The sequence below is a fragment of the Sebastes umbrosus genome, chromosome 17, assembly GCF_015220745.1.
Source record: "Sebastes umbrosus isolate fSebUmb1 chromosome 17, fSebUmb1.pri, whole genome shotgun sequence".
NCBI classification, from domain to species: Eukaryota; Metazoa; Chordata; class Actinopteri; order Perciformes; family Sebastidae; genus Sebastes; species Sebastes umbrosus.
In genome coordinates this window covers 20,076,169-20,097,976 of record NC_051285.1, presented here as the reverse complement: position 1 = coordinate 20,097,976, position 21,808 = coordinate 20,076,169, and the positions used below count along the sequence as shown (strand labels likewise).

The window sequence follows — 21,808 nt, the reverse complement described above, 5'->3', positions numbered from 1 at the left end:
GCTGCAGCTTTAACTTCACACTTTCACAATAAAACCACCTAAGTGCACAACACTTGCTTATTTTATTATTTTCTATCTCAGACTCAGTTCATCCAGTTCTCCAAGACGCTGTACAACATCTTTCATGGCGCTCCAGAGGAGGAGTCTCTGTACCGAGCAGTGGCCCATGTGACCAGCCTCCTCCTGAGGATGGAGGAGGTGGGACGGAGGCTACAAGAGCAGGAGCCGAAGAGCCCCCCCGAGTCCACAAAGCCTGCCGACACCACTGCTTCTGCTGAGGAGGAGCAGCCTTCAACGGAAGAAGCTCCTACCACCCCTGAGAGCTCCGAAACTTCCAGCTCCCACAACAGCCAGGACGCAGGGCCCGACCTCACGGAGATGGAGTGGTCCTTTTCTTTTGAGCAGGTCCTGGCTTCTCTGCTCAACGAGCCGACCGTAGTCAGCTTCTTCGACAGGCCCGTGGACGTTCAAACTAAACTGGGACAAGCTAGGGTTGCCCAGTTGAAGTTAAAGGCCAATAAGTGAAAGGATGCATAAGTGAATTGATACTGTGAGTCTGATTCAAACCCACAAGTCACCATGAATTTGCTTTCTCCACTTGGATAGGGGCAGCGGGTTTTGGCGAGGCAGACAGCGAGATTACTGCTCAAATGGTATCGTAAATAAAGAGGAGACATCAGATTTTAAAATCTGGGGTGCAACATGTGTTCAGGCAGATGATGATCAGCAATGATGGCTAATGAAATAAGTAAGGCACAAAAAACACTGTTACAGGCCACTGACCAACACCTTTCGTGCATTTTCATGTCAGGCCTCCTTGCATACCGTAGGCTGTCCTTCCTCAAATCTGATTATGCATTTTCAACCTCTGTGATGAGGTTCACACTCTCATGTAGCCTCAGATTCTTTGGATTTTATGGAAGTTTAGTTGAACATATTTCTTTCCCCTATATGCCATGGAGCACACACAGTATAGTTTTGTATTGTGTAAGGGACATTCAGTACTAATGTCCCCTGTATTTAGAAACATGACAGAAGAGTTTGTCCTTCCCTCTGTCATCAACAAATGACTTAAACAAGATGACTGAGAGTCCACAGGAAGATGCTCCCTCTGGATATCTTGATATTCTCTTTCAGATTGCTAACTGTAAATCCTAACGTGTCCCGTGACTTCAGTGTCTCCTGTTCTTAGGCAACATCAGTGTTATTCTGTAAATGTCAACTTATTGTGAGAAACAACAGCTTTCCAGTTGAAGAGGCCCAGAATAAACAGTAGTACAGTGAGTAAGGACAAGCAGCAGAGTCGTCCCTGGAAGCCATAAATAGATTTCAGAGATTACCTGAATGACGATGTCAGATGCATTTTTATTGAGCGCATGAAAGATTCAATTATGGTATTATATATTTTGCAATAATACATGAGCCGTACTGCCACACTCATCCGTCTCGTTCCTCCAACAGCAGCACTGCAACCGATTCGACTGTTATCAAGCCATTAAATAGGTGCTCTCAGTCGCTATAAGCAACATAAATGTGGGTCATTAGGAGCCTACTACACACACCACGTTGCAAAAGTTAAAGTGAAACTTAAAAGCAATACGTTCTAACTTTGTAAAACCGAATGAAATGTCATGTTTTGAACACAAATAAAAAGGCATCTTTAGGTTTAGGCAACTAAACTACAAGTTCATTAAGTTTAGGCAATAAAACTACAACTTCTTTAGGTTTAGGCAATAAAACTACAACTTCTTTAAGTTAAGGCAACAAAACTACAACTTCTTTAGGTTTAGGCAACAAAACTACAACTTCTTTAGGTTTAAGCAACAAAACTACAACGTCTTTAGGTTTAGGCAAACAAATCAATTAAGTTTTAGGAGAAAAAAAACGTGTTTTGGGTAAAAAAAACTACGAACACAAAGACAACTACACGTTGTTCATTTTACACGGGATGCGAACACTGGTCTCCTGGGTGAAAACCCTGTGTTTTCATCTCCAACCTCCACCCCATATGGAGTTTCACACTGTCTATACTACAGCACCTGACTTCTGCTTCTGCTCCTGTTATAATTATTACGGTTGCTAGAGGTCGCTGTCGTGTTTTTTTTTATACCTTCTTTCGGTGATCTACCATCTGAATAGATGATCAAACCAACTAGTGGGTGTAATAGGCCCGTTTTGTCCCACATCTATGGGCTTATAGCGACTGATAACACCTATTTAATAGCCTGAAAACGGTTCTATCGGCTGAGCACACACAATGACAATATTATAGCATGACTTCGACTATGTCATACTGAAAGTCTGTAAAGGTAAAATTGTTTGTATTCCACAGTGCTGCTGCAGGAAAACGTTCTGCCTCGGCTTCTGAAAATGTGCGTGATCTACAGAGTGCGATTGGTTGATGTATCGTTTGCTTACGTCTGTCTTACTGTATATGTAGGATGTTATGCTCAACTATAAGTGCAGCATTTTGTACATAAGGATCAGTTCAATAGTCGTTTAATTATTGTAAGATATGAGCTACTAGTGGACTGTTGTGGACGCAACGTAAACCTTTTGAAGGACATTTTGTTTCATCAAATCTCAGGGTGCAATTTGTGTAAAATAAAAAGGGAGAAAAGGGATATTTTTTTCGACCTGGGATATATAAAGTATACGACTGAGTTATACATAGCTTACAAATGTCTGTAAGATTACAAATATAAGAGCATGTGTGTAGCATAGTTACAGGATTCGCCACATTATGCTAGCTGTCAATGAACAGCAATTATTACTGCTCGCTACAGAAAGCCAGATCTAACTTACAGTATTTCTGTTTAATTTTTATCTGTGCAATTTCTGCTTCTGCTTTGTTTTTTGCTTCTATCTCAGTGAATCATTTGCACAGTTGTTTGAGATTCACACGTTTGTAGATATGCCTGTATCTCGGCCAGATCCCGCAAGGTCATGACCGCTTCAGCTGCAGCTTGTCGTCTCCAAGGGCCAAATTCACACATTTATAGAGCTTTATCTCTGCTTGTCTTTTAGAAGCTCTTTAAGCGCAAGTGCAATTCTCCATGTGCTTTATTTTTTATTATTTTCCCATTTGCTAAGAACGTTTTGTGGTTATTGTTTCACTTAAGATTTTAGAACCAATCTGAAAAGTATTTCATTGTGTAATTATTGGGTTAATTGATATAGATTGTTGAAGTGAGCTGTCTTTGAAAATAACTCATGAACTGAAAAGACAAATCTGTCACTGTTTACCTGACTAATGTAAAAAAAATATTTATCAAAATACACCCCATTCATCTCTTGATATCATTACTTAAATCTAAAACTACATCAATGACTTCAGTTCAGTAAAAGGAGAGCGCAGCAACCTTCAGCCTTTCAAAACAGCAACTCTATTTCCATTATTTAAAAAAAAAAAATTCACCTACGACCATGGTCTGACTATATCAGTACGACTGTTCCCCGGCAGTTTCATGCTGTATTTGTAACTTCTCTGAACTTCAACAAGTTATTATATAACTCTAATTACAAGCTCTTATCAAAGACTGCATTGTGCTCTTTCTGCGAGTGTTCTGAGCTTTTGTTGCTTAGTCGATTTCTAATAATATGCGATAAAATCTTAAAAAGTAGAAATCATACAAAAGTTTCATTTCATTTGGTGGTCTTTATGAAATAAATGAACAGTGGTTAAGACAAAACAAACCTTGTGATGCTCAGTAATTTCCTAACTGTGTTTCTTTAGGCATAGCTTCTGGAAAGTGGCACTTATGATGAATTATTTTTTTAGCCTGAAATAGTTTGCGGTTTCCGCTCGGTGGGGACTTAAATGAAGGCGGTGACTTTGTAGGAACAGCGGATGGAAAAACGGACAGTTTTGAAATCTTCATCCCCCTGGCAAGCTGTCAGATTTGCCATTAAGCATCAGAGTGTATACAGTAGGCATGGATAACACTCCAGCTCCTGCATTAGTATATGATTAATCAATACTGTATACTGTACGTGCAAGTGTAGTCTGCAGCTTTTTATAGTCTGTAGCTTTTGCTTGAACGCTTGTTTTGCAAAATATGTGAAGCACAGATATTTCTGTTTACCTGCTTGATTAAGCTTTCTTTTTGTATCTCCATTCAAAGGTATCAGAATAAAGAGTGATGATTCTATGAATAATGAGGTTTGGGTCTTTCTGAGTGTCACCTGAAGCACCTGAGATCTACACACACACCAACCATCAATTGAAATGTGACTCATAACATGTTAATTGCTACTTGTTTATTCATGTCTTAAGGGTCATAACAAGCTTCTGCCTTTGGGTTATCCTTCAGTAAGTACTGTAAGTTTATATTTCTCTTTATACATGTAATATAGGGATAGTTACATAGGATTTTATTGTGTTTTATGTATAAATAAATATAGTCATGGGTGGATAATCCTATGACCGTTGGCAAGTCTTAATTAACCCACATGCTTTCAAATCCAGAAATGATCTGGGATTGATCCATTTTTGTAATTAAGTAAAAATATATCACCTGAGATCAGAGTTCATGAGTGATTGACAGCTGCTTAGAGACGGCAGACTCCAGCTTGGCTCTGATTGGTTGTTTTCCTCCGGTGTGTGAAATCTTGCAATTAAGAGCACGGGATGACACAGAGGTACCTGTACATGATTTTTTTTCAGATTACCTGTCTCATGCACTACTGTCAGGATCTAGTGCCCATTTTATAAAAATACTTTTTAAATCATATTTGCTTGATTAATGACATAAGTAACTTCAGAGATTTGCCATGCTTTCAACACACATTTTGTTGCCGCTGGGAATCCATTTGTTATGGCGTACCCAGGATCTGCTCTTAATACTAAGCCATACCTCTAAGTTCACCCCATAGGCCTTCCCTACCTCTGCTGTTAGGGAGGCACTACAAGCTATCGACTTTAGGAAAGCAACTTGGAAGGATAAACTAGATCCTCTGTGCCCCTTTTATTGCTGAACAAATCACATATCTCTTTAATCTCTCCATTTCTACTGGAGCTATCCCTCAGGTCTGGAAAACTACACATCTAATCCCAACGCACAATGGTGGTGATAAAAACAATCTTAATAACTATCGCCCAATTTCCAAACTGTCTGGTCTTGCTAAATTCTTAGAATCAATAGTTGAAAGTCAGTTCAAATCATTCCTCTCAAGAACTTCTGTGTTAAATACAAAACAATCTGTTTTCAGACCCAAACATAATACTGCCACTGCTATTACTTTGGTTATAAATGATATTGTATCTGCTGTTGACTAGGGGAAATATTGTGCTGCCCTCTCTATCGATCTAACAAAAGCATTTGACACTGTTGATCATGCCATGCTCCTGCAGAGGTTATATGTGAAATTGGTTTGGATTATAAATCCTGGAAATGGTTTCAGGACTACCTGTTTCATAGACAACAATGTGTGATTCTGGGAAATGATCGTTCTGTCAAAGGGGGTTCCACCGGGGTCTTTATTCGGTCCTGTCTTGTTCACAATTTATATTAACAATATTATGTCCTTCTTAACAAATTGTAACGGCCATCTTTATGCAGATGACACAATTCTGTGTTGCTTTGCAGCCCAGTCACACAGCAATTTGTGAAATAGTCAGATAATTTAATGTATTGATTCAATTCAATTGATACAAGGAAGCTATGACTCAATATACTGTATGCTTATTAGGGCTGTGTATTGGCAAGAATCTGGCCATACGACACGTATCATGATACAGGGGTTACGATTCACTATATTGCGATATTGCAAACATGGCGATATATTGTGATTTTTTAAAATCTAATTTTAGGAAATATATAAAGAACACACCACCATATGCATAAAATCTGAGTTAAAAAGTTTACTTTTTTATGCAATCAGAACAGTGGGATCTGTATTTCTATTTATCACAGTCCCTGTAACATCCAAATATCATAGCATTATACAGTACTCTGAGAGGGCACATCCTCTGAGAAGGAACATGCAAGTCATATTGCAAATGAAATAAAGTATTGACTGATTTAATCTTTGCATGTAAACTATTAATTGAAAATCAGTACAGTGTTTCTGTGAATTGATACAGTATCAAAAAAACATAATATCGCGATACTCAATATTTTCTTACACCCCGAATGCTTATTAGCCTATATCTGTCATAGTTCTTGTGAGAGAGGCTCCAAACAGGAGCCACAGGTCACCCACAGGTCTGGAAGTTCTTTGCCCCCTCACAACAGCTGACTACGCCACCACCAACGAACAATAAATATCTACAGACAGTCCCTGGCATGTTTCCTGTCCAGGTCTGGGCCCACAAAAGCTTTAAAGGGTCCCGCCTCATATGGTGCCCCAGCCTACAGTAAGAATGGCAAATCCTGGCATTAGGTTATAATGGTTATGTTATAATGCATTTTGAAGACGACAGCTTCAGTAAATAAAACCTCAAAAGCTTTTTAAAAACACTACTGCGCTTGGTGACAAAAGTCCAATAATCTACACTGATAATCATTGTCCACTTCCTGGCTTTTCACACCACGTGTATGTGGGAGTAGGATGAAAATGCATTAAAAAATGTACATTCCATATGCAAATGATGTGTTGAGCATGTAGACGATGCAAAATGAAATATGGTGCTACCATATACTAGAGGACTAATTTTTTATATCTTGGGGAAAGAGAAGCACAATTGTTGTTTGTTATCCTCTCTCTCCATTAGTGTGTCATATTTGGACCTGAAAAGCAGGCGTTATGATGGACAGTCTTATTGCTTACTGGCGACACAGCAGCTACAAAATTAGCCTCTTTATGGCGTGACAAAAATACGGGACCATACAGTACATATACAGTAGGCCCATAATGAATCCTCATTAACAGTGAAATGTCCCCCCGTTAACTCGTCCTAAATAGTGCACTCTGTCTGTCTGATTTACGAGTATGACAGTGTGACTCGGTGACGGATGGTCTCTGCGTAACACTCATACTATTCTGGCTCAGAGATTTGGTTGCATATGGTTGCAACCCAGAGTTCACAACCTTCACCCCCGTCACCTGTTCAGTTTTCAGCCTTGTCTTGTCAAGAGAGTTGCTCTGGAAGTTTCAGAGTTCTTGTCTTGGTTCATAACATTGATTAAAGTCAATGGAGACCTTTAAAGGGATAGTTGGGATCTTTTGTGGGGTTGTATGAGGTACTTATTTATAGAATAAGTCGGTGTATTAAGACCTTTACACACCAGGGGTTGACGAAGAAACAACACCAAAATGCGAAATACTCACTGCGATTATTTTATGTATAGGGCTTTTATTGTGAAAGGTATGAACAGAATGAGTGGATTGGTCTGAGCTGCCTTTGTTGTTTCATAAACTCAACACAATTACTCAACCCGTTCCGCACAACATGATTGGTTGATGCCATTATTGGTGCGAAAACTCGTTCTGAAAAAAAAAAACTCTTGGCAAAAACAACAGTTCAAAAAACTATATTGATGTGCAAATTAATCGCACAAAAAAAACTAAAATGAATCAATATCAGTTTAAGTGTACCCTAAATTTTGAATATAATAAATAAATAATAATATACCACCCTGCCATCAGACAGCCCTCTCAGAAAGGGAACTGAAGCCATTCTCTTTGCTCTCTTCAAAGCCACCAGACTCTATTGACAAAAACAGTAATTTTATCTTGCAGAACACGCAAGTTGCTGGTCTATCTCTGCCTCGATCGAACAAAAACAAAGTAACCAATCGAGGGAGCGGTAGACCAGCAACTTCCATGTTCTGCAAGATAGAACTACTGTTTTTTACAAAGGAGCCTGGTGGCTTTGAAGAGAGCATATGGATATACTTGCTTCAGTTCCCAGTTGGAAAGGGCTGTATGAAGCCAAATTAAGGCAGTGAAAATATTCTAAATATAGCGTACACTTAAACAGATATTGATTTTTTTTTGGTGAGTCTTTCTTTAGGTGGCTAGAATACATTTTGATGCTGTCCCCGTCCACAGCAGTACATTGTTTTTCTCCTGTGCTGGTACTCCTGTCTGTTTCTCTAAACTGGGTGCGTATCGACACTGACTATGGATAAGCTCCTCATAAAATCCAACTTCAAAAGATCCAAACTATCCCTTTAAGCATTTCTCCTAAATCGTGCAGGGAAGAGAACAGACGATAAACTGCATTATACTCACCAAGCAAAAACACGTTGTTGCTGACAATTTAGCCCAAGTAAAGTACTTGGGCTAAATTGTCGGCAACAACGTGTTTTTGTTGCTGATGCAGGAGGAGAAATTTTTGGCCCCCTACCCCCATTTACACACCCACAACACTCCTGCAAGTGTGCATGAGAGTTATTTATAGCTGCAGTGAGGAAGTCTTTGAAGCAGACCTCTCACCAGTGTATGATGGTATGTGTTTTGGAAATGGTTCCATCCACACCGCGCTCAGTCTGTGCGTGTTTGCTGCAGCTGCTGGAAATCAAGCAGTTAAGATGGCAACCTCAGGCAGAAAATAGCAGGGCTGCATTGATACGCCGGGCAAATCGAATCATAGCTGCGATTACAAAACTCAGTGAACACAAATCATACAAACCTTTTTATTACAATACGTCATTGAATTTTGATGACGAATGTGAATGATTTCAAATTCATCTTTTTTACTGTTTTTGAGAAAACAAACAACTGATCCATTCAATACAAGCTGTGTTCAACGTCACCAACTCCCATCCAATCAGGTGAGAGTATAGTGTTCAAACAGACATGGAAGCAGATGTCAGGGTCCAGATTGGGACTTTTCTGCCTTTGAGGAACTAACCTTTTACTGAGCATTTATTTGTGAAACATCATAAAGGGCATTATTCTAGGGGTGTCCTGATCAGGTTTTTCCTCTGTTTCTGATCCTGATTAGAGTCCTTTAACATTAAGTATCTGCCAGTACAGAGTCCGATCCATACACTGTATATAAGAAGTGGACGTAGTCACCATGGCGTCACCCATTGGTTTGTGGACTGCTGTTTTTAAAGCCTCGAGTTTCGCATTTTGGACGTCACCATCTTGTTTTTTTTGCAACCAGAAGTGACGAAAGAGGGAGGAGCTAAGTGAATGCTGAATAAGACATTTTTAGGCAACCAAAAATGTTATAATTAACTTTTAATGAACAGAAAACACCTTGTGAAAGGGTTAAAGTTGTAAGACAAAAACACGGACAATGCCATGGTGGCGACCTGTCAATCACAAGGTAGCCACGCCCTAAAGCATCCCCTGCTTTATGGTCTATTTGACTCTAAATGGGACCATAATTTACTAAATGAACATCATGCTGTATTGAAGAAGACTTGAAACTAGCGATTGAGACCATAAACTCATGTTTACAATGTTTACTGAGGTAATAAATCAAGTGAGAAGTAGAGTCATTTTCTCATAGACTTCTGTACAATCAGACTTCTTTTTGCAACCAGAGGAGTCGCCCCCTGCTGGTTATTAGAAATAATGCAAGTTTAAGGCACTTCCGCATTGGCCTCACTTCTCAGACCCTGGTGTTGCCCACTGGTCCAATCTAAAACCTTCATCTGACACACTCCTAATTTTCACAAGCGACTTGATTCAAATACTGAAGGTCCTGATTCCAAATTATTAAATTTATCAGTTTAAGGCGGTAGCAGCTTGGTCTGTAGGGACTTGGCTTAGGAACCAGCACGGACCAGGTACAGAGTGTGGACTGGTAGCTGGAGAGGTGCTAGTTCACCTCTTGGGCACTGCTGAGGTGCACCAAACCCCTAACTGTTCGGGGCATAACAATGAGAAGCTTGCTACCTGAATGCTTTGTACACTGAGCTTTGTTAATGAGAAAGAGAGAGGAAAGACAACAGCTTAGCATTTGGAGATAAGCAAATGTGTTTATTTTACCAAACTGGACGTTGGAAATCATAGTCACTATGATTCACATTGGTGCCCCCAAATCATTTCTCACATTCACACACTCTTTTTTTCACTTGCATATGCAGCAGGATGCTTGCAGTGCAGGCTGCTAGGAGAGCAGTGCTGACAAAAACAGTCGAGTACAGGGAAGAAACACAGTAGAGTACAGTATAGAAACACAGTAGAGTACAGTTAAGAAACACAGTAGAGTACAGTTAAGAAACACAGTAGAGTACAGTTAAGAAAAACAGTAGAGTACAGTTAAAAAAACACAGTAAAGTATAGTGAAGAAACACAATAGTGAAGAAACACAGTAGAGTACAGTGAAGAAACACAACAAAGTACAGTATAGAAACACAGTAGAGTACAGTTAAGAAACACAGTAGAGTACAGTGAAGAAACACAGTAGAGTACAGCGAAGAAACACAGTAGAGTATGGTAAAGACACAATAGAGTACATTGAAGAAATACAGTCGAGTACAGTGAAGAAACATAGTAGAGTACGGTGAAGAAACACAGTAGAGGTAAGTAAAGAAACAGTAGAACACAGTAAAGAAAGGTCAAATTTTGATGGGCTTTATTTTAGCCGATACCGATATGCACGGATCGACCCAATATATACCAATCCATAGGAACGGCTCAGGACATCCTACATTATTCTCATCTAGAGATTTAATTAAGACTCTATGAGAAATAAACATTTGGATGTAGCTAGCTCAGAGGCATGTGATTTATAACTAACACATTTTTGCAAACGTTTTTTATGACGGTGACGTCAGTTTTTCAGTTCATGTGACATTATCTCTGGAATAAATTCATGGTACTTAGTCTCAAACAAGGGAGGTTTTCAATAAAGAGGAGCTTTTTTAAAAAAAAAAAAAAAAAAAAGCATCTTGTGAATAGGCCCAGTGAATAAATCCTAACTCTACTCTGGTAGCTAATAATGTTTATATATTTCAGTTAAAAAACGTTTTCAGTCAAAGTCAGTCGACAATGAGTAAGCAGTTCATGTCTGATGCGGGTAGAGTAGAACTGACATGGAGGTGAACGTAAACAATTTGTTCAAGTCTAAGTCCACTTAAATGATATGAAAACATTCTTAATGAGTTGACAGTGCAAACCAAACTGTGCTGACTAAAACATTTCACGTCCAAATACTTAAAATCTAGCTGTCACACATATTAAATTCACATTTGATGAATTACAAGTTTTATAAACTTTTTTATAGACTTGCTTTTATGTAATGTTGTCTTTTTATTGTTTTATCTTTCATCGTCATTTGTCGTCTCTCTACTATGTTTTTTCATCTTTTGTCTTTGTGTTCAAATTTGACCTTAGTTTTGTCTTGCTTTTGTTTGACCTCACTGTTTGGCTATCTGTTGTTATATTGCCTTGTATCTTTGATTTATCTGGCAAAGCACTTTGTACACTCTGTTTTTAAAGGTTCTATATAAATAAAGTTATCATTATTATTATTATTATTATTATTATTATGTTGTTGTTGTTGTTGTTGTTGTTGTTGTTGTTGTTGTGATAAACACTGAAACATCAGTCATCTTATAAGAGGTGTCTGGCTCTGAAACTGTGACATTTGCTGAGCTGCAGGATAAATTATAAATTTTTATGACTGCAGTTTTTATCACGTGTGTTGTGGAAAAGCTGCATGCAAGTAGAAGAAATACAGCCAGAGTATATCTGTGACATTTTTTATGATGGATGAGAAAGAAATGGATGTTATTTTTGACCTCTTGATGATCACAATAGATCTGATATCTGACTTGGAACATGAAAGTTGACAGACGACTCTTTTGCTGCACATCAGTTTAATCAAATTACAGTCACAAATAAGTAAACAACAAAAGAATGTTTGTGTATGTCAACATATCTACTTTTTGATTAATAAAAGCAAATGTTCAATGGAAGCAGGAGTTTGTGTCTCCCAAACATTTCACATATTCCAACTGAAGTAAGAGGTTCATTTTTGTCTAACAGCTTTTTGCTTTTGTTTTGACATCTTTTCTGTACGTCTCACAGTTTTAGTGAGTAAATTGCTTGTAAACAAAACAATTTTCAAGTTATCTGTATCTTTATCACCCACAAATATGGAAGTTTGTTAATGTCAAAACTATTGAGCGAGTGCAAAAGAAATTTGAATATTAATTAATTAGCAAGTCAACACCTCAGAAAATGCAAGAACAGATTTGTAGACACAGGACGTTTTTTGAGTACAATCAAAGAATTGTGGGCGTAGTTGATGATTCGATGCCACATGAGGAATTAATTAAATTGTGATTTGAGTGAGAAGTGCAGCTTCTTTTGCTTATAATTTTCAAAGTTGTATCCATCACATGCAAACTGATGGTGAGAGCAGAGTAAAATGTATTCAAGTGTCACCATATTTAACCCTGCCTTCTAAGTAACATCATGCTATTGACCATAAGAGCCATTTATGGGTATGTCCCATAGAATAGGAGTAGAATAGGCATTGAACTGTTTTCCATGGTCATTTCACTAGTAGAAAAGAAAATGGCGATTGTTGTTAGTTGTTATGGTCACAAAACACGTCAATGGGGCCGTAAAGTATGGTTGAAGCTCGCCGGTAGCTTGTCATTCTTCGGAGCGGCAGGAAGTGAGGCGGAGGGACAGTTAGACCCAACGCTGCCACTGGCCACCAGCCTGCTGTTCGGCTCATTTTCAGTGTTAGAGCTAGCTAACTAGCCAGTTGTCCGCTAGTTAGCTTGCTAGTTTGCTAATTCCACCATGCTTTAATGCTACACTAGTTAACTTGCTAGCTTGCTAATCCTACCAAGCTTTAATGCTACATTAGTTAGCTTGCTATCTTGATAATTCCACTATGCTTTAATGCTACACTGGTTACAGAAAATGAGCCGAACAACTGTCATTTGGCAATAACAATGCGCTTTCCTGTGTGTGGATGAAGCATTATGTTGTGAAATTTTACTCATTTAGTCTGTCTCTCTATGCTTCGTAACGTTACTACTCCACTGCTAGTTTTAGTCGTTACTGTACAATCTCACCTCAATGAGTCCGCGACTTGCCGTAACTAGGTTTAGTTTATACAGAAATTAGCCCGCTACAATGGTTGCAATGGCAATGGTGCACATTAAAATGGCCGCCATTCTGACCATCCTGCTACGTTGTTTGTAATGGCCTCTGACATTTTACAAATCTGTCCCTGTGCGCTCGCAAATCTTGACTTGCAAATTGATAATCTGTTATGTGGTCACTCAATAGTTTTGTTCCTAATAGTCTTCCATACTAATGCAAATATTTTTCACAGGCAAATGCATGTTGTTCCTGAGTCTTGGATAGAAACAGAAGGTCCCTAGATCTTCAGGTCATCCAGCCTGCTCTTGTTATTGCTGTGCTTGCTTGACTGACTGTTTCTGCGATGGTTTTCAATGGACATCTCAAAGGCAGGGCTGGAGATTTTCCTCTCGTTCACATCATCTCCCTCTGCTTTACCTTTTCTCTCCACAGCCATGTTGTCTCTGTTCTGCTTGTAAACCGCTTTGCTGGTGTAGGGACTGTAGGCCGAGTTCGGCTCCGCCATGCTGTACTTTGACTCCGCGGGGAAGGGTTCAGGCACTGCAGGATGACCACCAAAGTAGTTATAGTTCGGGACGTAGGGCATGACTGCCTCAGTTAGGGCCTTGGAAGCCTCACCCGCAGCCTGGGCTCGTCTGTAACGGAGGCCCTGGTGGCACTTTTTGAAACCTAGATGGTACATTTCCACCAGGTTGAGTAGCAGGGAGATGAAGGCCACGGCCAGCATGAAGATGATGAAGACCGTCTTCTCAGTGGGTCGAGAGATGTAGCAGTTCACCCTATTGGGGCAAGGCCAGCGGTCGCAGGTGTACATCGGCTTGAGCTCAAAACCATACAGAAAGTACTGAGCTACAATAAAGGCCACTTCAAACAAGGTCTTGAAAATAATATTGAAGACGTAGGTTCGCAGCAATGCGCCCTTCAAGCGCACGTGGCCCTGGTTGTCTTTAATTGGGGCCTTCTTGGCTTTGGTGCTAACCATCTGCTGCTGCTTTTCACTCAGCAAGGCGAAGTCCTTCTCTTTCTGCTTCACCTTTTCCTCCATCCGGACCAGATGAAGGACGTGGCCCAGATAAATGAGCGTTGGCGTGGAGACAAAGATGATCTGCATCACCCAGAAGCGGATGTGCGAAATAGGGAAGGTCTTATCATAGCAGACGTTCTGACAACCGGGCTGCTTGGTGTCACACGTGAAGCCCGACAGCTCGTCGCCCCACACCTTTTCGGCGGCGGATCCCAGCACCAGGATGCGGAAGATGAACAGCACTGTCAGCCAGACTTTGCCCACGACGGTGGAGTGTTCCTGGGCACTCTCCAGAAGCTTCCCCAACGAGTTCCAGTCCCCCATACTGGCTCACGAATATCGACTCAGTTCTATCGAAAAAAACAGGAGAGAAGCCTGTAAGGAGAGGGAAATTTTTTTATTTTTACTTCGATTAAATAAACAGACAGTGACGCGGCAGAATGTGGTCTAGTCATTGAAACAGACTTGGTAGAGTATGTCTTTAAGCTACAAATCAGACCCTTGCTTTGACATGGTTTGGTTGTAAAACTGGTTGTGAAATTGGTTTTCAATCTTATCTTGTATCTTTTCTAACTAGCTGAACCTTCCAAAAAATACACTAAGTAGCCTACTTACACAGAGAACATTAAATCAGCTGATTTCTTGGCTACTCGGTGCAATGGAAACAAGCTGTGAAGGCAACACTTTTAAGTTGAAATGATGATTTGAAGACCTGCTTCGGTCTACCTGGTTTGAATGTAAATCCAATATTCACTCTCCGCTCAGCTCTGTTTTTGGTCTCCACTAACTCCTGAGGGAAATATCTGGATAGTTAGCAGCTCTATGCGACACTTTGTTCGCTAGCTAGTTGCTTACTTTGTGCGTCTGTGGTTTAGTGCTGGGCAAGTAGCGTAGGTAGAGTGGGTTTTCAAATTATTTTTTTATTTTGCCAAGAACATCTGCCTGCTACATCTGATAACGATGCAGCGAGAGGTTAAAATGAACCGAAACAGTTCAGTTGTGGGCTGTAAAACCAAAAGTATGAGCAGAAAAAGGCAAAACACTACGTAGAGCTGTGGGCAACAGCAGCTGATAATTGATGACTCAGATGATAAATTTCTGTGAGTGCGTCACTGTGAATGACCCCTTGCATATTACACATAGTCATTTGATCCATTGTTATTAAAAAAATATATATTGATTCTAGCAGCTTTAAAGCAGCAGTAAGCAGATTGGAGCAAATACGATTAAAATAAAGTTATTTTTATAAAACGGTCACTGTATCCTGACATTAGTGCATGAGACAGGTAATCTGAAAAAAGACTGGAGGAAAACAACCAGTCAGAGCCAAGCTGGAGCTTGCGGTCTCTGAGCAGCTGTCAATCACTCAAGAACTCCGATGAAACGGTCAAACTAGGCAGCGCTGATTAAATACGAATCAATATTCTGCTACTGTAATGCCTATTTCTCTCCTCAAATGTTTTCAGAAACACCTTGTAGTGTACTGTTTAGCTGTAAAATGAGAAAGTTCGTGACCCGGCCGCCATGTTGAGAACAATTGAGGAAATACCAAGCACCACCCACCAGCCGGAGCAAACTTTCTCATTTTACAGCTAAACAGTACACTACAAGATGTTTCTGAAAACATTTGAGGCGAGAAATAGGCATTACAGTAACAGAATATTGATTCATATTTAATCAGCGCTGCCTAGTTTGACCGCTTGATCAAAGTTTCGAGTGATTGACAGCTGCCTCCATTAAATAAACAGCCAATAGGAACGCTCTCTCTCTCTCTAAAATTACATGTGATTGGCCAGAGTCTCCCGTCATGGGTTTTTCAAAGCCTGAAAACAGAGCCATGAGGAGGTGCAGAAGTCTAGTTTTCTCTCAGAACACTTGAATTACAATATGCTGAAAGATTATTATGGAATTTTTGCCCAATGATGCCAAAAATGTTCTGCCTACTGCAGGTTTTAAGTGAAATTTAGAAGCAAGGGGTCACAAAAAGATCCAAATACCTGTGACACAAAATTAAATGTGGGAACCATGAAAATTAAATTCAATAAAGATAAAAATTAAATTCAATCAAGTGCATTGTAATTTAATTTAAATGGACAATCTATGCATCCAATCCAATCCAATAAGAACATTAAGTTAAATGAGTTTAGTTGCTGTACAATTTAGTCATGACATTCCTTGTATGCTTACCATTATAAATATGCTATTTGTTTTTGATGTTGTCACCGCACAACCAAAGGCTACTGTACTTCAGAGGAGATTTACTAATAGAAACACTGATTTATAATGAATTCGCTGTTTGTACTCCCAAAGGTTGTGTCCTATCCAGTGTACGCTAATAAAGAGGGCAAGGACACAGCTGACTGTGTGTGAGAGAAAGCCCTGGAGCAGGCAGGGGAGATTCCTACATCTTGTGACACAGTACCCAACAGTGCTCCCCGACTCCAGAATTAGGTTTCTAGTTTAGATTTCAGGGCCTATTGGTTACAGTACAACATAGTAAAAATATTCTTTAAAAATAGTCGTACTTGTCCTTTAGTGATCAGAAGTGGACAGACTGTGAATTGGAACACCTGTTTGAAATACATAAAGATTGTAAGCCAGGAATTAAAGGATTACTTAAAGGATCAGCACTTTTCATAAAGTACTAACTGTTGTAAGTGTATTTAATACTGATTCTAGATTTCAGTCCCAAATGAATACTTAGATATACTATATTAAAGATACTGTACATGAAGTTAACTTCAGAACTGTAATATGTTTTTGGATTATTAAGTTACACATTCAAAATAATTAGCTTGGACATCTTCATTAAGAAAGACTTACCTGATAATTTTCATCTCCTACAGCAGTGCAGATCCAGAGTCAGTCAGTGACGGAGCCTCTTCAGTTCACAGAGAGGCCATGTTCTCCTGAACCACTGAGGAAAGTGCAGCGCCAAGATAAACTTTTCACTTGAGGTCCTATGATCCCGCCTGCTGCCCTCCCACTCTGACCTGATCAATGCCCAGCGTTCAACAAGCACCACAGCTAAACCCTTCTGGTCCCCAGGCGAAGCACAGATGAAAACTTTCCCACTTGTACAAGAGTATAAAACTCTTCGCTTAAGAGGTGTTCCTGCTCAATGGAGTGGCAGCTCGAGAGTCCAGTGAGGATGCAGGTTAGTCTTACATGTCAGTGTGATCTAAATATAAGTCATGGTGATGGGAGTGGCTTTGTTGTCACTCTCATGGTGACCCCTGACTGTGTGGAGGAGCGTCAGGCACCGTCGAGCCTTCCCTCAGTGTTGCAGTGAGCGCTGCTGCTTGTCGAGTGACTGATAAGCTTTATGCATGGTGGTAATACGCAGAGAGACAACAAACTTGGTCCTGTTCTTTGGACTGTGTCATCTGGAAGTTCTTTATTCTTTCTATCAAGTCAAAGTTCAGCTAAATTCTTAATTTTCTTCATGTTGCTGCAGTGCAGACCACTCAACAGTGCTGGAAAGTAACTTAGTAGCCTACTTTAACTCATGTACTGTTCTTAAGTACAATTTTGAGGTACCTGTCTTGTACTTTACATATATATATATATATATATATATATATATATACAGTATATATATATACTGTTATACTGTACTATACTATATATATATATATACTGTATATACATATATATACATACATACATTTATATATACATACATATATACACATATACAGTATATACATATACATATACTGTATACATATACACACACATATGTATATATATACATATATACACACACACATATGCATATATATGTATGTATATATACATGTGTTTAAGTGTAATCTGTTAAAATACTGTATGTATATATGTATATATATACATATATATACATATATACTGTATATATGAGATAGAATTAGCCTGACCTTAAAATGCTTCTTACATTTGATCGCATCAGTAACAAAAACTCCACAATATACTGTAACATACTGTATATCATGATATAACACTCTGAAAGAAACCATAATGAGTACTTTTACCTATGGTACTTCACCACATTCTGATTATGTTTCTGTACTTTAACTTAAGTAAAATTAAGTACTTTGATAAGTATTAAGATTTTAAGTCAATTATATATACTTACACACAAACACAAGGTCGCAGTTGATCCGTGATACCTTTTGCCATTAAAGCCTGATCTCCTCCATACATATCATCCATCATACAAGACGATTACCGATTAATGAAAAACCTGAGCGGTGTTGTAGCTGACTCATTTGATATGAAACAGATCCTCATCAAAATCAGCCTCCTTCTGGTGAACTTCTAACTTTTCCTATCCTTTTAAAAAAACATGTGTGGGTGGGACTGAGAAGCCCCACACATGACAACAACTTTGCTCACACACAGTCACCACTAACGGTAATCACAGACAGGAATAACAGATTGGAGGAATTTGTTTTATGTATAGTGCTGCCAATATGAGTCACGTCAATCTGAACTCTACTATAGATGGTGTGCGTCGATGCGTTCCATAAAAAGAGAAGTGCCCTCATACTTGGTCACCTCAGGTCCAGCTGTCCGAGGGGTCAACCATTGTCACCCACACACTGACCCCTTACATGGCCAGGCTATTGATAACCAAAAACTCTGCACTTTGGCCTTCAGAAGGACCTTAAGAAGGACTTAATCAGCCTGAGATGTTTCCTAACAGGTGGCAACACGGCTCCGAGGATCTCTCGTCTAAAGACGGTGAAGGCGCCACTACTGTAAATGTGTGATGGAGTTTCATTCATGTTTCTCCCAGTTACAGAGCTGAAAGCTGTGGAGAATCACAGGTTGGCACCACTGTGACTACAGCTTCAATTCTTCTTGCAGATAACTGCTGCTCTCTGGTGATTTAATGTATTACATGAACTATTTCCACTCAGTCAGGAAATCCTTTCAAAATACTGTGCACCAGAACAATTTCAACCTCTTATACGCTGGAGCACTCCCATTGGAGTCAAATTGAACAATTTAAGAAGCCGTAGACATTTCACATAAGTAATTTCGGCATGTATAATCATTTCTTTCAGAATTTTTAAATCACATTTTGGATTTGGTGAAAAAACAGTAAAAATTACACAATTACACAAACTCTTGTTGATTTTATTCTGCTGTGTACTGACAATAAATAGACATCCATCTTCAAAATGAATGAATTTAACCCTTGTGCCTCACTTTAAAAAAGGTGCTCTAATGTCCTCAGACTTTTTTAGCCAACTTTAGTCCTGATCATTACTACCAAATATTCATTAATTTTCAAAATTTTAACCCCTTAAATGCCAGTTTGTTTACATAATGCCACTGTTGTTTTAAAAAAAAAAAAAAAAAAAAAGTTTTTTTCTGTATACTAAATGCTAGGGGAATTTTTAATTTTTTTTCACAGTCTGGGATATGTCAATGATTAGCAACAACACTTATTTGTATGCATTTTTATTTTTTGTGCAGTGTCAGATTTAAAGGTGCATTGTCGGTTGCTGTTACAGCATTCAAAGTTGACCCCTCTTCCCTGGCTCAACGAGCTAGAGAGAGCGAAGCGGTGGTCGAGCTAGCAATACAGTGAATGAAGAGAGGGAGCAGCATTAGCGAGAACAAAGCAGTGAATCAGAAAAATAAAACGTTATTGTCTGATTGTTTCACGGTGGTTACGTTCTAAAGCACAAACACACCCACACATCCACTACTAACTACCAAATATTAATTCCTTTTCATAATTTTGACCCTTTAAATGCCTTTTTTTTTACCTAACACCACTGTTGGTTTTTATGAGAAAAAAAAAATGTAACCATTTTTGTATACTAAATGCTAAAATACATTTTTGTTTCATAAATATAATATATTTTATAAAAAAAAATGTTCACAGTCTGTGATATGCCATTGATTACCAGCAATATTGATTTTGATGCATTGCATCAAACACTGCAGTGCTGCATAATACAGTAGCATTAACCAGGTGGAAACCAGGAAAATAGCATGTATTTGCGCCATAGGGCAAATGCGAGAAAATGGCTCAATGTGGTGGAAAATAGTAAAACTACAATTTTGAAGCCTGGGCTCTAGATTGAAAGCCTAGTAAAATGAACGATTTTATGATGTAATGGCCGTGTAAATTTTTTAGTTTTAATGGGTTTCATGGGGCCATTTTTGTCCTAAGGTGTTTGTATTTTGGCTACACAGTTTATTACAGAATTTTTATTATTATTATTATTATGAGCCATGATTGACCTTCCAAAATAAAAAAAACTCACACCCTTGTCAAAATATATGCCATACATTAATAGCTGTCAAAATTATCAAAAAATAAAACTCAAAAAGCCAAAAATGTCCCTAGTGAGGCACAAGGGTTAAATAACATATTTAGCAATCACTAGTACATTTCAGGAAAAAAAAGATTGAAATTCAAGTTTTTTGATGTGAGTTAATGCTTTGTTCATATCTAAAGGAACCATTTAACCAATATTAAACAAACACTGTCAATGATTTAACATGTTTTCCATGTATTAGTACAACATCTCACTAATAACAGCTACGGAAAAAAACATAAATCCTCCAGTCCATTAGATTCAATTCATGGTGATTTAGGCAAAAGCATGATCATATTTGATGAATAGAATATTATAAATTAGAATGCCCCAAATATTACTACTCCGTACTCTGGCACATTTCTCTGATGATCTTGAATAGCATGTGTCACATTTCATGATATAATTTTTTCTTTTCAACACCAAAAATCTTCATCAAAATCAAAGTCCACCATTGTGGATGTCAAAGTCCATGACAATGAAAGCATATAATGTGGTCAGTTGGAATATTTCTTCATAAATGTTACTTAATTGATCTTTATTGGACTAACATCAAGCTATTATATTATGTCAGTACAAAGTGCTGCTGTATCAAGTTTTTAGGTTCAAGGCAGTAGTTCCTGTGGGTATTCTTTGAAGTATTATCTTAAGTCTGGTGAGAACACAATGTGTTGCTTGAACACTACTTTTTCCCCACTTTGGCATCGAATGCTTTGTCACTGAGATTATAAACCACTAATCATATCAAACTGCGATTTACAATATATTATATGCACCTTACTCACAAGTTAAAGGGACTGTTTGTAACTTCTAACATGTATAAATCACCCGGGTCGGTGTCCCATGCGCGCTATGCACGCTCGGTGCTCGCATATGCACGCTCGGCACTCGTATATGCACGTGCGCTCGTGTGTGGTTACGCTGTTCAGACAAGACTCCAACACAAACTACACAGAAGCACCAAAACCGCAAAGTTATATCTAGTGAAGCCTGTCTTGTGAAACAGTGTTGGCCGCGGTCGGAGGACGCGTGGGAGACCGTAGCTTTGGTCTCCAGGGCCGGAGTCTCTGCTGTACTCTGCTCCTCTGCTCCTCTGCCTGCCTGCTTGCCTTCACTCACAGCTCGCTCCACCTCACGTGCATGCGAGCACACTACACACTGCAGAAGAGTTAGTTTAGCTCTGAGAATATCTAGTGAATGTACAGTGGACGTTTGTGCAGAAATAAATGCTGCAGCTCCTCCAGACCAACAGAGTTTTTCCGTGTCTTGTGAAGTGACGGGGCTCCGCAGCGAGAAACGTTATCGTCTCTGACCGGGTGCTGGTGTCTCCCTCCGACCGCGGTTGGGAGGCTGAAGCAGGAAAAGCCAATACTAGGATCAGCATTGATTCATGGGGAGACCTTCGTCTGGTCAGCTAACATTACTGCCAAGCATATAGAGTGATATTGTGGTTTTAGCTGACGTGTGTCGCCTCACTGTTTTGAGCGATGCT

At 39.1% G+C, this 21,808-nt stretch overlaps 1 protein-coding gene across 2 annotated transcripts; it reads right to left on the bottom strand.

The window, feature by feature from the left end:
- Window positions 1-11,452: 11,452 nt before the first annotated feature.
- On the bottom strand, window positions 11,453-17,128 carry gja2 (gap junction protein, alpha 2). Of its 2 annotated transcripts, none has more exons than XM_037749796.1 (2): window positions 16,820-17,128; window positions 11,453-14,346 (listed from the first exon to the last, which is right to left on the bottom strand). In XM_037749796.1, the coding sequence occupies exon 2, from the start codon at window positions 14,318-14,320 to the stop codon at window positions 13,250-13,252; it is 1,071 nt and encodes a 356-aa protein (XP_037605724.1). In that variant the 5' UTR covers window positions 14,321-14,346; window positions 16,820-17,128; the 3' UTR covers window positions 11,453-13,249. The 2 variants fall into 2 exon arrangements, with proteins under 2 accessions (XP_037605724.1, XP_037605723.1); XM_037749795.1 differs by having other exon boundaries at window positions 11,454-14,371.
- Window positions 17,129-21,808: the final 4,680 nt, after the last annotated feature.